This window comes from Hipposideros armiger, unplaced genomic scaffold (genome assembly GCF_001890085.2).
Source record: "Hipposideros armiger isolate ML-2016 unplaced genomic scaffold, ASM189008v1 scaffold_862, whole genome shotgun sequence".
In the NCBI taxonomy this organism is placed as follows: Eukaryota; Metazoa; Chordata; class Mammalia; order Chiroptera; family Hipposideridae; genus Hipposideros; species Hipposideros armiger.
This window is the reverse complement of record NW_017732212.1, coordinates 599,450-614,654: the sequence shown is the minus strand read 5'-3', so window position 1 is coordinate 614,654 and position 15,205 is coordinate 599,450. Positions and strand designations below refer to the sequence as shown.

Below are 15,205 nucleotides of genomic sequence, written 5' to 3'. Positions count from 1 at the left end.
GGCATCCTGGTCAGGATCTTCCCTGTAGGGTGGCCTCTGGGTCAGAGCTTTCAGGTGCCAAGACATAATAAGATGAGACTTTTCTCCCTTTCTTCACTCAGTGATGCTCAGTGGATTCTGGGAGCCAGTGATTCTCAGACTCTTCGATTCTGTGAATTGTGGAGGGTGGGGACTCCTTGCTTTTTTCTCTGTGAAGTAACTTCCATGCCCTCACCCTCTATGGGAAAATGGTTTGCAAGAGTGTCCAGAGCTCCCCCTCCCTGAGCAGTAAGAGTGGTGATGACCATATCAATTCCACCTAAGGGGAAACTGAGGCCTAGAGCAGGGCAAAGCCTCTGGAAACCCAGCCCTATTCTGTCTCTTTCCCTCGTGTTTCCCATCCACACATAGGGCCTCAGCACTTCTCCTTCTTTCCCCAGAAACCCTCAAATATCTATCTACTCACTCACAGAGTGGCATCTCTGTCTGCCTGAGATGCCCCTGTGATTTAGTTAAGTTCTTTTCCTTTGTTTTTTTTCCCTAACTCTACACACTTTTGTTTTAAAAACTGTGGTTTCCCATGAGCTGTGTTATCTCATTGATACCTCTCACTTCTGTGGTGAGGGGAAGAAATATTTTAAGATGACTCGTAAAGGGCAAAGAAAAAAACCCAAAATTTCAAAATTTCCGTTTGTCTCATAAAAAGAGGAGAAACAGAGTGAGAGAGAGAGAGAGAGAGAGAGAACTATGAGAACCCCCCCACCCCGTGATTATCAGTGCACACAGTCATCAAAAAAATTTGGATTATTAGAAGAGAGAGGCCTGTGGCTTCCACACCGTGGTTTTTCTTCTCACTATAAAAGCAAAGTTGTTTTTGATATGTGACAGTTTCCCACAAGCCAGGCTGATCCTTTTCTGTCAGTCCACTTCACCAAGGTGAGTGTCCCCGCTCTCCCCCACCAGAGGCGGGTCCAATGGAAGAGATGGCTGTGAGGTAGGCACTGGAGGGTCAGGCATCCTCCAGTACGGTCCAAATGCATGCAGCTACCATGATCCTGGTCAGGTAAGGTATTTTTTACAATAATAATAGTAATAATCAATGCCAGAAGACTGATAGGTAAAGTACTTCATCAATGCTTGTCCAGAGGCAAAGATGAATATATTGATTGATATGTAGATGGGTAGGATATTTTTTTGATATGTCAGCTGCCAGTCTTTATGAATTTTTGAGCTTTAAACAACTTGAAACACTGTCTATGTGTAAGTAGAAATTTCAACTACATCTCTCGACTCTCCGTCTCTTCTTTCTCGATATCTTCCATCCGTCTGTCTCTATTCGCCTTGTCTCGCTCTTTGTGTTTCTTTGCCCCTCTCTTTCTGTTTCCCTAGTACTCAGAGTCTCCATCCCTCTGTCTTTATCTACTCTGACCATCTTCCCTGTCTTTCTCTCCTCCATCTTAACCACACTTTGTCTATCTCCTTTCCTCAGCATTTCTCCCACTGTCTCTGCTGCTGTCTTGTCTCACCTTCCCCCGCCTGCCTTCCCACCCAGCATCCAGCCCAGAGCTTTACACAGTTGGCACTTAATAATAGTGTGTTGAGTAATGTCGATGAGGACATTTACATTTTGTAAGAATGAGCATCAATTATGTTTGTTCCGATCAAAGGAGGATCGTGAGCTGCTGGGTCAGGCTAAGCACTTAACTGAACTTGTGCTGGCACTGTGTAAGAGGAGACCCTTCTAGGGAGCCACTTCATGCCATTGTCCACCGTGGTTTAACTGTGTGGTCCTACCCCAGCACCTCGTGTGTGTGTGTATGTGTGTGGCCAGAGTCCATGTCCAGAAACAGAGCAGGCTGTTAAAGTCTGGGGTGAGCTCGTCTCTGCAGGCTTAGCAAGGGCTCACTTTTAGCTGTTAGTACTTTTTTTAACCAAATTAGAATCACTCTATCCATTGGCTTTATTCCTGCTTTATTCAATTAGTAGGCAATTTTTGTCGACCACTAAAACTTGTTTCAACGTATAATCTTTCATGGCTGTCAAGACTGACCTTACGTTTGTGTGAACCATGATTGGTTCGACCAAGTGCTGATTATTGGACATTTGAATTGTGTCTAGTTTTTCCCTATAATCATCCCTGATTAATTCCTTGGGTTCCTGAAAATGGAGTTGCTGGAGCACAGGATATGTGCATTTTTAAGGTTTCTGACCCTCTCTGCAAATTGTTCTTTCAAAAGCTTGTTCTGTTTTATGCTCCCTCTATTGAAGCTAATCCTGGGTGGGTATTATCATTTTTTAATTCTTTTTCAACGTAACAGGTAAGAAAAAATACTACCACATTATTGAAATTTGCATTATTTGATTATTTATACTGTTTATTGACCATTTGTGCTTTTGTTTTAGTTGTCTGGTCATATACTTAACCCTAATAGGGTATTCATCTATTTTTTCTTATTTATTTGTCACAGCTCTTTGTTTAGAAAGGATATTAAACTTCCATCAGCCATACATATATAGCAAATATTTTCTCCAATTCATCATTTGCTTTCCTATTTGTTTATGGTGTTTTGTGTTGCTTCTGATGTTTTTATATAGTCAATTAGGTTAGTCTTTTCTTCTGTGGTTACTGTCTCTGGTTTTGTGCTTAGAAAGTCCTTTCCCACTTGAAAATGAGATAAATGTTCACATGTGTTGGCTTCTAGTCTCTTTTATGGCTTCATTTTTTCCATTTACTGTAGAGGTTAAAAGTGTGGGTACTGGAGCCAGACTGTCTGGGACAAACCCAGACTCACCCCAAGCCATTTGTATGATTTTTAGCCAGGTATTTAAACTCTCTGTACTTCCATTTCCTCATATGTACTGTGATGGTTATAATAGCACCTACCTCAAAGCTGGTTGTGAGGATTAAATCTATTAACCATGTTAAGTGCTTAGCATGGGGCCTGGCATACAATAAACTCAAGATCAATATTAGATATTATTACTTACCTCTTTAATGGATCTGGAATTTATTTTAGGGTATATGGTGATGGTGACATTTCAAACTGGGCAGGGAGGGGTTAGTGGGAAAATAGACTGATTATTCATTCAATAAATTTATTTTTCCCTTAATTATCCCAGAAACATTTGTTAAACAATATATTTGTTAAACAGTCTATCCTTCACAGTCCCCCAATTTGAAATGCCACAGTCATCACAAACGTGTTTGAGCTTTCTATTCTGTTCTCTTCCTCAGTGTCTGCTCTTGTACCAGGTCCACACTGCCTTGCTGACTGTTGCATCAGTTCTTCCAGCCAGAGGCCAGCAACTGTTCTTATTTGGGGCATCTCTCTCTCTCTCTCTCTCTCTCTCTCTCTCTCTCTCTCTCTCTCTCTCTCTATCTATCTATCTATCTCTATCTCTATCTCTATCTCTCCATATATATATGGAGAATATATATATATATATATATATCCATATCCATATCCATATCCTATAGATCCTACACACACACACTCTGTCTCTCCTTCTCTCAGTGTCTCCCACTTGTCTCTCTTGTTCTTTTTGTCTCTCACTCTGTCTATCCCTGTCCCACCTCATGTCTCTCCCATCTCTCTCTGTATCTCTTGTTCTCTGTGTCTCTCTCTTCCCCTATGTCTGCCTATCATTGTTTCCGTCTCTCTTTGTCTCTATATATCCTTATCTCTCAGTCCCCTGGATAGAGGGGCAGTTGTCGACTTGAAGCCCTGCAGACACCTAACAACAACTCACCCTGACACAGAACAGAAGGGCCCTGGCCCTCATCTAGTTCACACATCTCCCCTTCCCAGTGTACAAGAGGAGCAAATTGAGGCCCAGAGGTGGGCGAGAGGGCATCTCCCAAGGCTCACAGAGATGTAGTGGCAGAGTTGAGATCCAAGCTCAGATCTCAGGACTCTTGTTGGGACCCTGACTTTATCCCTCTCCCCCACTTTGGGCCTCAGTTTACCTCTAAGCACGCATGGGGAGGCAAGGGTACCTGGGCTGCCCTCCAGCTGCAGCCATTCCCCTTCTGCCTTCTCACAGGTGGGACCCTGTCTAAGGCAGCAGGATCTGCAGTCACAGTGTGGGGGTCAGCCTCCCAGGAGCTAGTCTGAGTGGTGTCCCGGAGCCCCATGGGTCAGGAGGCTTCATGGCCAGAGAGTGGTGATACTGGAGGGACATCAGTCAGTCTCTCTGTGGGTCTGCCTGTGGACAGAGCTCAGCTGTGTTCCCAGAGTTGTCACTGGTCCCTGGGAACCTCCATCTCAGGGCCTCTCCAGGGAGCCTGGCGGTGGGATCTCTACTGGCAAAGGCCAGGGCTTTTCCAGCTCCTAGCCCGTGAGGCCCTCCTCTTGCTTGCCTCCCCATCTCTGGCAAAGTGGCTGTGAGTCTGGGAACATCTTCCTAGAATGGACAGGGCAACTGAGGCCCTGCAGGTGTCCACTTCGCCAATCATTGACATTTTGCTAAGCGTTTCATATGCATTAACTTTGGAAGATGGGTACTGTTATTGTCCCGATTTACATATGAGCCTGAGAAGAGTCACAGCTAGTTAGTGGCAGAGCCTTCCTGGCTCCAGGCTGGGAAAAATAGAGGGGGTAATTCTGACCTTCCTGCCTTCACAGAACTTAGGAGAGAGACCGAGAGGAGGCTTGCTGCAATTCCAGGCCTGGTAGGTGGGTGGCCTGATGAAGTACCAAGCTTTCTGTCCTTTGGGGAGTTCCAGTAAGTTTGGACACCAGAGATATTGGCCTTTACAAACTGTGAAGTTGGACCCATGGACCTCACAGAATGTGTGGGTTTGAGATTCTGAGATTCTTTGAATCAAAGAAATAATGTTCTATGATTCTGAGCTTCTGGTGTAGTACCATTTGAAGACCCTGAGGGTCCCAGTATCTGTGGGGTCTACATGGCAGTCCCCAAGCATCAAACCTTGGGCCTCTCCATTACCAAAGAAGGGCCAAGTCTACAGGGCCCAGGGCCTGTCATGGTGGCCAGATGGACGTCACTCACCACATCCGCCAACACCCACATCACCCCACCTGGGCCAAGCAGGCTACAGGATGGGCCAGCCAATTCTCGGAACGAAACCTGTGGGGTGGAGTGTCTGCCCCCTTCTCTTCCTCCTTGGTGCCGATGAAGCCCAGCGCATCCGGCCGCCATGACGTCAATGGCGGAAAAGTCTGGGGAAGTCAGAGGCTGTGACAACAGGGCCCAGATGCAGACCCCGATATGAAAACATAATCTGTGTCCCAGAAACATCCTCCATGCATCTTCTGAGAAATAGTCAGAAAGGGACGCCCCAACAGACAGTGCAGGAAGCTGGCTGCCCAGCCCGGCCCTCCAGTACCCCACCACCAGACAGACCATATCCATACCCACTTTCTGAGAATATACCTGTGCTTCCCTGAGTCAGGCGATTCCAGATGTGTTTGGGGAGGAGATTTCTTATGAACTCTGGTCAAGTGTCCAGGCAGCATCAGAAGTGTCCACAGGCCAGCTGTGTGGGCCAAGCTAGAGTAGTGGAAACCATCCAAACATCCACTCACTCACTAAAATTGGTATTAGTTTGCTCAGGATTCTGTAACAAAATATCACAAACTGGGTGGCTTAAACACCAGAAATTTATTCTCTCAGTTCTGGAGGCCAAAAGTCCAACATGAAGGTGATGGCAGGGTTGGCTCCTTCTAGGGCTGTGAGGGAGAATCTGTTCGTGCCTCTCTCCTAGTTTATCATGGTTTGCTGGCAAACTCTGGCATTCCTTGGCTTGTCGAAGCGTCACCCTGATCTCTGCCTTCATTTATTCACTACTTCATTCACTCACCTCCTCATGGTCACCAACGTTCTCTTAGGCCCTTGTTCTGAGCCTCCATAGACCCAGGCTCCTGATTCTCACACAGTAATGTTCTAACCTCCAGGGAGTCCAAGGGTTGAATACCTGGATTCTCACCCCACCTCCCTCAGCACTACAGCTCTGACAACCCCCATGGGCTGACAGCAAAGAAAGGAATAAACTGCTCCCCCAAACCCTCCTTGTACTCCCTCGGGCTGTTCTCGGCAGCTATGTGCCCAACCTGGTGCTGTGGAGTTGGGGGGAAGGGGCAGACACACACACACACACACACACACAGGGCCCCACAGCAGGGGGCTTGTGACAGGTGCACACGTGCACACTTTTTGGAGAAAGAAGTAGAGCTCTCAAGTTGTGATGGGACTGTGGAACACTGCACCTGGGTGTCCCCTTCAGTAAAATGGAGGTTGGACTAGGCAGTCCGTTCCAGCTCTAGCTTCCTCTCAGACTGGGATTACAGGAGTCTAAGAAACCAAGGCTCGCCCATTGGAGAGTGTAAGATTTCTGGAGCTGTTATGGAAGGCTTTCTGGATTGGCCTTGGATAGAAGAGCAGGAATTCCAGATGGGCTAAACCGCATGAACAAAGGCTTGGAGGCAGGTTGAGGGTAAACTCTGGTGGGGGCTGAGTCGAGGAGCTCCCATAGACTCAAGAGAATCTGTCTCTCCTCCTTTCTGGCACCTGCCATGGCAGCTCCATGCAAGGCAGAGCTCAGAGATGACTATACCCTGCCCTGCCTGAGCTCCAGACTCCTGTACTCAGCTGCCCACTCAGCATTTCCACTCATAATGTCTAATGCCAGACTCTTCATATCCATCCACACCCCTCACCCTGCTCCCCGCATCTCCCCATCTCAGGTCACGTAAGCTGTGTCCTTCCAGATGCTCAGGCTAATACCCAAAAGTCCCTCCCTCTCTCACCCCCACATCCAAGCTGCCAGCAAATTCTCCTGACTCCACCTTCCAAACATGCTCGGAATCCATCCACTTCTCACCATCTCCACTGCCACCATCCTGATCTGTGCCACCATCATCAATTACTTGGACTTTTGCAGTAGCGTCCTCACTAGTCCCCTGCTTCTGCCCTCACCTTCCTAGAGCCTTTCCCTTTCATAGCAGCCAGAGGGATCTTTTCACTCCATGCCCCCCACCACTCCTAGATATGCCCAAATCACTGGGGTAAAATAATGCTCCCAGGAGGAAATCAGAGACCAGCCCCAGCGGGATCAGCAAAGATTGTGTGGATTGTGCCTGGTGCAGGGAGGATGGGAGCGCTGAGGCCTGAAGACAAGCCACAAGGGCCGGCTCAGTGGCACGTTGATTAAGAGCTGGCTTGGGATGCCAGCTCTGAGCAGCAGGGCCCTGGTTCGGATCCCATATGGGGCCAGTGACACTGCCCACTACAACTAAGATGGTGAACAACAGCTCGACCTGGAGCTGGGCTGCCGTGAGCCCCTGCTGCAGTGGGTTGCCATAAGCTACCGTGTGTGGCCGGCAGCCAGCGTGAGTGGCCAGCAGTCAGTGTGAGCTGCCAAGAGCTGCCATGAGCGGCCGTCCAGAGGCTGGCGACCGATCTGCCTCACCCAGGAAGAGCACAATGATAATACCAACATGGGCCAGTGAAGCAACGTCCTCCACAACTAGACTGAAGAACAAAAAAAGGACAGCAACTTGTCTGTTCCCCTTCCCCCGATTCCCCAGCACTGTTGCCCTCCCCCAATTCCCCCAATACAATCTTTAAAAAAAAAAAAGACAAGCCTTAAGAGGTGAGAGAAAGAGCTGAGACTTACCCTGGCTGAGGCTCTACAAACCACCCTGTACCCCCCACCACCCTCTGGAGGACACATCCCCACCGGAGCTATGCCAGCATGCACAGGCAAGACATGTGCTGGACCATACAAGTCTGCACATGGGGCATGCGTAAAGACACACATACACACTCCTGTGTTCCTGAAGTCAGTGTGTGTGTATGTGTGTGTGTGTGTGTGTGTATGTATATGTGCACATACACATATGACCAGGTGACCAGAGCTGGGATCCAGCTGTGTGTGGGGCCCTTCGGGACGTACGCCAGCCAATGCCTGCTCCGACCACAGGGAATGTCCACGTGGTTCAGGTGGTTGAGTATTTTGCACCCCCTTCAGCACATGTATAATTCCTTCCCCCTATGTATCCACAGCCTGCCCTCGGACAAGGACCCAATGCCCAACCCCAGGCCAGCCAAGCCTTCAGCCCCTTCCTTGGTGCTCAGCCCATCTCCAGGAGCCTCTGCCAGCTGGAGGGCTGCACCCAAATCCTCAGACCTGCTGGGGACCAAGGGCCCGGGGGCAACCTTCCAGGGCCGGGACCTCCGAGGTGGGACCCATGCCTCCTCCTCCTCCTTGAACCCCATGCCACCATCACAGCTGCAGGTGAGGCCCAGGGCTCAGGATGGGGCAAGCAGGGTGGGGTACCTGGGCCTACAGGTGCCGACCTTTACTGTGGCACTGGGCGGGGGGCCCAGCTGGGGCACAGGAAGTGGTTTTCTGGGTCCCAGGCAAGTCTGTGACTTATGCAGATCTCACAGGGCCAAGAAAGTCCCCACTTAGCAGGTCTCAGAGATTCAAGGCTCTCCCCGACCTCCCAATCCATCTCAGGAGAGGAGACCCTATCATAGTCCTACAGGCACATCCTTGTGTCTCCATCCTCATGTGACAGAGGAGAGGCCTGAGTCTCAAGGTGAGGTGACAGGGTTGAGGCCAGCTCTGGCACTTATTAGCGGTTTCATCTTAAGTCGCTCAATCTCCCTGAGTCTCAGGTTCTACATATGTATAAAGGGGATGGTCATAGTTCCTACCACGTGAGGTTGTGGTGAGGAGTATATAAATTAGACATGTACAACAGTGAGGGTGAAGATGGCCTCTCAGCTGCCTTGCCTTTGTCCCCCAGCTGCCCACAGTGCCCCTCGTCATGGTGGCACCCTCTGGAGCACGGCTGGGTCCCTCACCCCACTTGCAGGCACTCCTCCAGGACAGACCACACTTCATGCACCAGGTACCGACCCTGACCAGGCAGGGAGGAGGGAGCAGGTGGGGAAACAGGAGGGGAACAGGCTGAACCATGGCCCATATGTGCCCCCAGCTCTCCACAGTGGATGCCCATTCCCGGACCCCTGTGCTACAGGTGCGCCCACTGGACAGCCCAGCTATGATCAGCCTCCCACCACCCACCGCTGCCACCGGGGTCTTCTCCCTCAAGGCCCGACCCGGCATGCCACCTGGTAACACCACACCCCGATGCTCCACAGAACCCCAGAGCCCCCAAGTCCTTGAACATGAGCAGTGTAGGCTACTGAATCGTGGCCCTGAGGTCAGAGGTGTCAGGTTTTATCATTTTGGAAACTCCAACCTCCAAAAAATGTCAGGTGCAGAACCTGAAAGATGCAGAATGTCAAAATCACAGAACCACAGATCTTTGCAAAGTTAGTCAAAATGTCAGCACTTGCAAATGGCAGTCTTTGAGCTGCTCTACCAGAAGCCTTGGATGTTAGGGACACCAGCGCTCCCTGGGAGTCAGGGCCTGTGAGGCTTAGGAGGGTGGGCAACTCAAAAAGAGAGGCCTTGCGGGCCAAGCTCCAGGGCCCAGCCTGCAGTCCCCAGAGGTGCCCTGTCCTCACCTGCAGGGATCAACGTGGCCAGCCTGGAGTGGGTGTCCAGGGAACCAACACTGCTCTGCACCTTCCCAAGCCCCAGTGCACCCAGGAAAGACAGGTCAGTGGGCAGGACTGGGAAGGACCCTTGTCCTGCCATTCCCTTCCCTGACACCCTCTGTCCTCCCAGCACCCTTTCGACCATGCCCCAGGGCTCCTACTCACTGCTGGCAAATGGCATCTGCAAGTGGCCCGGATGTGAGAAGGTCTTCGAGGAGCCAGAGGACTTTCTCAAGTAAGTAGCCCATGCCTATTCCAGTCCAGGGGGTTCCCCAGTTTGTGGGAGGAGGTCTAGGGTGCAGGTCTCAGCTCAGGCCTCATCCTGATAGGTAGTAAGATGAATGAGACAAAAGCTGAGATTATGGGTTCAAATCCAGACTATCATTCACTGGCTGTATAACCTTGGGCAGGTTACTTAGCTTCTCTGGGCCTCCGTTTTTCTCATCTGTATATGGGGCATAATAGTGTGTACTATTATTTACCTCCATTTTACAGATGAAGAAACTGAGGCCAAAGAGGCTAAGTGTCTTGATCAAGATTACCCATTTCCTAAGTGACAGAACTGTAATTCGAACCCAGGCATCCAGGCTCCAGAATCCACACTCCTAAATGCTTTGCCCTGCTACTCCTCATGCCAACATACCAGCCTGATTTTACTGATCCCCAAAGTCCCTGTACCTCACAATAGATGTTGCTGCCTCCCCTAGGCCCCATCCCTCTCTCTCTCTCTCTCTCTCTCACACACACACACACACACACACACTTTCTCCAACCCTACCCAACTGTCAGCAGTAATTCAATGCATCCTGTCCTCTTCACTACCAGGCCTTCCCTCCATGTGAAATGTGTTTCCTGCTCTCACCTACCTGGCTGCTCCCAGCTCACCACCCTTCCAAAATCATCTCTAACACCTTGGCTCAAGAGGCAAGCTCAGGCCTGGCACACAGTAGATGCCAAGTAGCATGTGTTGAAGGAATGACGGGTGTGAGAGGGAGATGGGGGGTGGCAGTGCTGAGACTCTGAGACGAGACCTCCCATAGAGTCTAAGCCCTCCCCACTTAGAACATTGAACCAGAAAGCCAGGCATGCCATGGTCACCTACATAGCATCTTCCCCCTCCCCAGGCACTGCCAGGCGGACCATCTCCTGGATGAGAAGGGCAGAGCGCAGTGTCTCCTCCAGAGGGAGGTGGTGCAGTCTCTGGAGCAGCAGGTGATGTGGGGCAGGGGCTATGGTGGGGGGGATGATGGGTGAAACGTGTGTCCTCCCTATCTATGCCAGGAGCCAAGGTCATCCAGGATGGGGGCTGGCAAAAAGGAAGGGAGGGAGGGAGGGAGGGAGGGAAGAAGCAAGGAAGGAAGGAAGGATGGAAGGGAGGAAGGAAGAAAGGGAGGGAGGGAGGGAGGGAAGAAGCAAGGAAGCAAGGAAGGAAGGAAGAAGGAAGGAATGATGGAAGGAAGGAGGGAGGGAAGGAAGGAAGAAAGGGAGGGAGGGAGGGAGGGAAGAAGCAAGGAAGGAAGAAGGAAGGAAGGAAGGATGGAAGGAAGGAAGGAAGGATGGATGGAAGGAAGGAAGGAAGGAAGGAAGAAAGGGAGGGAGGGAGGGAGGGCACTCCCAGAGAAGACCATAGTCTGGGCAAAGATGTGGTGGGGGAGACCTGGTTGAGGCCTCACTTTGTGCCTGTTCTCACAGCTGGTGCTGGAGAAGGAGAAGCTGGGTGCTATGCAGGCCCACCTGGCTGGGAAGATGGCCCTGACCAAGGCTCCATCCGCGGTGAGCCACCCTAGGACTGACAGCAGCACAGACTGCTGAGGGGCCAGGGAACGGGCTCTGCAATGTGCAGGGTACCTATCCTCACACCCAGGCCCTGGGATCTATGGGCCCTGTCACCAGCTCCAAACATCCCCAGACCTGAGGATCTGTCCCCCTCCACTTACAAACCCTCTGACCCTGAGCTCTCAAAACATTTTTCAAAGCAACAGCAAATAGCTAGAAACTTACTGAATGCAGACCACGTGCAGCTGGCAGGACTGGCTATACAACTCGCCAGGCCCAGGGCAAAATGAAAATGCAGGGCTCACATTTCAAGATGACCACCACAGAACATTGAACAAAGTGCAGGGGCCTGTGCAGCTGTACAGGTCACACACCCAAGAGGCAGGCGCTGCTTCCGAGGACTTTGCTGGTGTGAACTGATTCAATCTTCATGATGGCATCCCTAATCCACAGATGAGGAAACTTGAGGCCAGGGAGGCTTAAGCAACTCTCCCAAGGTCACAGTGGGGTACTGCAGGAGCCTGCTTCAACCCCAGCTCGCAGCCCCAGCATTGGTGCACTGCACACACTAGTGTCCACACTGCACTCTGATAAACATGACTTGTGCTACTTTGTGGGAGTCCATGTCACACTGGAGTTGAGAAGAGGGTGCCCTTGCTTTTAAAACCACTTACTTATTTAAAATTAAAGTGGAAACTTTTAGTCTCTGTGTCACCAGCCTCTCCCTCCTCCCCCAGGTGTCATCTGACAAGGGCTCCTGCTGCATTGTAGCCTCTGGCACCCCAGGCACCACCGTCCCAGCTTGGTCTGGCCCCCAGGAGGGCCCCGATGGCCTGTTTGCTGTGCGGAGGCAACTCTGGGGCAGCCATGGACACAATACATTCCCAGGTAAGGATGGTCTGTGCCCTACATGGTGCCCCCTCTCCCCGGGCTCCTAATCCCCAAACTAGCATTGGGGGGGGGGTGGAAAGCAGCTCCATGCTGCTCTTCCCCATCACCACCACCCGCCTTTGGGAAAACACATCTGCGTGCAAAAGCTTCCTCTCAGGGTTTCAGTGGACTGCACGACCCCATTATGGTCTCAGATATCTAGCCCTGTCTCCCCTGGGGGTTGGGGCTCACTGACTATGCTAGGGATTGGGGTTTCAGCTATTCCACTTGTCATCAAAAGGGAGGGAACTAGCTATGTAACTCCCAGAGACTATCCCTCTCCCCCCAAGGGAAAGTGGGGTGATTAGCCCAAACTCACCAATCCCCTACTACCTGAAAGGTTTGGGCTGTAGGTCTAACAGGGATCTGGGCTCTGCCACTTAACCAGTTACATCCCTTTAGTGTACAAGTTATTTCCCTCCTTTTAAACGTCGGGGAAAATAAGCCCTAATTTGGTGGGAGTGGTGCAAAGAGTAAATGATACAAGTTATGTCAAGTGTTCAGCAAACAGTAATTGTTATGAAGGAAAGAGTGGAGGGTGAGAGAGGGAGTGAGGAGTTCCAGATGGGACCTGACTCTACTTCCCACCCACCCCCAATAGAGTTCTTCCACAACATGGACTACTTCAAGTTCCACAACATGCGACCCCCTTTCACCTATGCCACCCTCATCCGCTGGGTAAGCTGGGCAGCTCAGGCCAAGGAGAAGGAAGAGAAAGAGGGGGTGGGGACCTGCCTCCCAAACTCCTGACCTCCCTCTAAGAACCCCCAGGGTAGGCTCCTCCATGAAGAAACCCATGCCTCACATGTGATCCCCCATGTTGGCTTCACCCCAGACCTGCCCCCAAACTCAAACCTAAACCACCATCCAGGCCAAATTCTGGCCCTAAACCCACCCCTTTCCTCAGGTCCACCTCAACCCCATACCTAACCCCCTTCCGGACTTATATAATCACCCAAAAACTAGCCTGATCTCTGCCCCTTCCTTGCCCTAAACCCTCCCCAGGTATTACCCTAACTCCTTCCCCAGAACCAACGTACCCCAGTATATAAACACATCCCCTGTCTGGACCCCATCCCTAACCCCTCCCTTGTAATACCTATCTGACCCTTAACCTCAACCCATCCCAACCCCTTCATCTGAATCTCCCTAATGCCTTCCCAGAACCTTCAGAAGAGCCCACTCGGACTTTCATCCTAGATCCACACCTAACACCAAACCTGAACCTTAACCTAACCCCCTACACAATGCCACGCAGTTGCCTACCTGGCCCCATCGTGACCTGAAACCTCACTGCAGGTGTAATCGCTGCCCCTTGATTTAATCCCATTCCTAACTCCAAACAGATCAAATTCCCTGACCCTTAGCCTCACTCCACACCTAACCCCTGCCCTGCTCCTTAACGGCTATACACAACTAACCTCAACTTCAGCACAACTAGCCTCATTCTTGACTCTGAACCTAACCACATTCCTGACCCATAAAATTACTAGATAACTAGGCCCACCTCTGACTCCTGACCTAATGCCACATGTCATCCTGTCCCATGCCCCTTGAATCTCCCCAGTCCATCCCCAGCCTGAGCTTTAACCAACCCCTTCCCTGACCTTTAGCTCTGGCAGGCCCTTTACCCCTTCCAAATCCTTAACTTGACCCCACTCCTGGCCCTTAACCTTCCAAACTCTGAAACCTCACCCCTACAGAGAACCCCCTACTCCAATTCCATCCCAGACCTTTAACCTAACTCCAGACCTAACCCTGAACTGGACTCCACTCCAACCTCAACCCTGATCCTTTACCTAACCCCATCCTGGCTCACCCTCACCCCACTTCTAACCCTGTCTCTGATCTGTCACCTCACACCATCTCCCTTCCCCTACCCCCACAGTTCTACCCCATGTCAGATGACCCAGGGTGGGCCACTACCCCTCTCGGCCCAACTTTAGGGGAGCGGCTCCCCTTATCCCCACACCTCCTAACTTCCAGGCCATCCTGGAGGCTCCTGAGAAGCAGCGAACACTTAATGAGATCTATCACTGGTTCACACGCATGTTCGCCTTCTTTAGAAACCACCCTGCCACCTGGAAGGTAAGTGCCTCTGGAGGTGGCAGTGGCTGGGGTGGCCTCAAATGCTACCTCAGTGTTGGGCCAACCTGGGCGGGCCTGGGCCTGGGCTTGCAAACATGATGGGAAAGGGCAGGCCGTTGGTTTTGGGTGGGGATGGCTGACCTCAGAGGATGACTGCCTGCCCGCTCCCCTCACCCTGGCCTGGCTGGCTGGTCCTCCTTCACAGAATGCCATCCGTCACAACCTGAGCCTGCACAAGTGCTTCGTACGGGTGGAGAGCGAGAAGGGAGCTGTGTGGACCGTGGATGAGTTTGAGTTCCGTAAGAAGAGGAGCCAGAGGCCCAGCAGGTGTTCCAACCCTATACCCGGCCCCTGACCTCAAAACCAAGGAAAGGAGGAAGGAAGGACAGGGGCCAAAATGTGAGGCAGAAATGGCCGGGGGCAGGGATGACAGGCCCTGGACATGCCCGCAGGGACCAAGAAGTGAGGTGTGCACTGTCTTGCCTGCCAGGGACACTGCTCCCCACTGAGTCACTCCCCTAGATCATATGCTCTCTACCAAGGCTGCTCAGAGGGGCCCCAGCCCTGTACCCCCGCCCCGGCCCCAGTGACAGGCTCTCCAGGCAAACTGAGCCTTCACAATCAACCACACACACAGCCTACACCAGTGATTCACAGACAACCTCAGGCTGGAAAAGACACACACATGGTCATGATCCTGTCCCTTGGACTCCACACAAACTCCCCAAATACAAAGAGCCTATCAGTTCACTCAGACAACCTCAAATCTTCACAGTCACACAGACAATCACGCCTGAGTAGTAGTGTCAATCCACATCCCCAAAGGACACCCCCACAGCCAGCCTCTTGGCCCCCAGGTGCAGTGTCACATGGGGTATGCCCAGACATCCACACA

General features: G+C 51.4%; 1 protein-coding gene across 3 annotated transcripts; it reads left to right on the top strand.

The window, feature by feature from the left end:
• The first annotated feature begins 725 nt into the window (after positions 1–725).
• FOXP3 (forkhead box P3) lies at positions 726–14,979 on the top strand. Of its 3 annotated transcripts, XM_019629646.1 has the most exons (12): positions 726–915; positions 8,008–8,239; positions 8,757–8,861; positions 8,949–9,087; positions 9,490–9,577; positions 9,647–9,751; positions 10,641–10,728; positions 11,209–11,289; positions 12,030–12,180; positions 12,824–12,900; positions 14,209–14,310; positions 14,516–14,979. In XM_019629646.1, exons 2-12 carry the CDS (start codon positions 8,030–8,032, stop codon positions 14,663–14,665), a joined length of 1,296 nt encoding a protein of 431 aa, XP_019485191.1. In that variant the 5' UTR covers positions 726–915; positions 8,008–8,029; the 3' UTR covers positions 14,666–14,979. The 3 variants fall into 3 exon arrangements, with proteins under 3 accessions (XP_019485191.1, XP_019485190.1, XP_019485189.1); XM_019629645.1 differs by lacking the exon at positions 726–915 and having other exon boundaries at positions 7,535–8,239; XM_019629644.1 differs by lacking the exon at positions 726–915 and having other exon boundaries at positions 7,535–8,239; positions 9,490–9,751.
• The last annotated feature ends 226 nt before the right edge of the window (positions 14,980–15,205 follow it).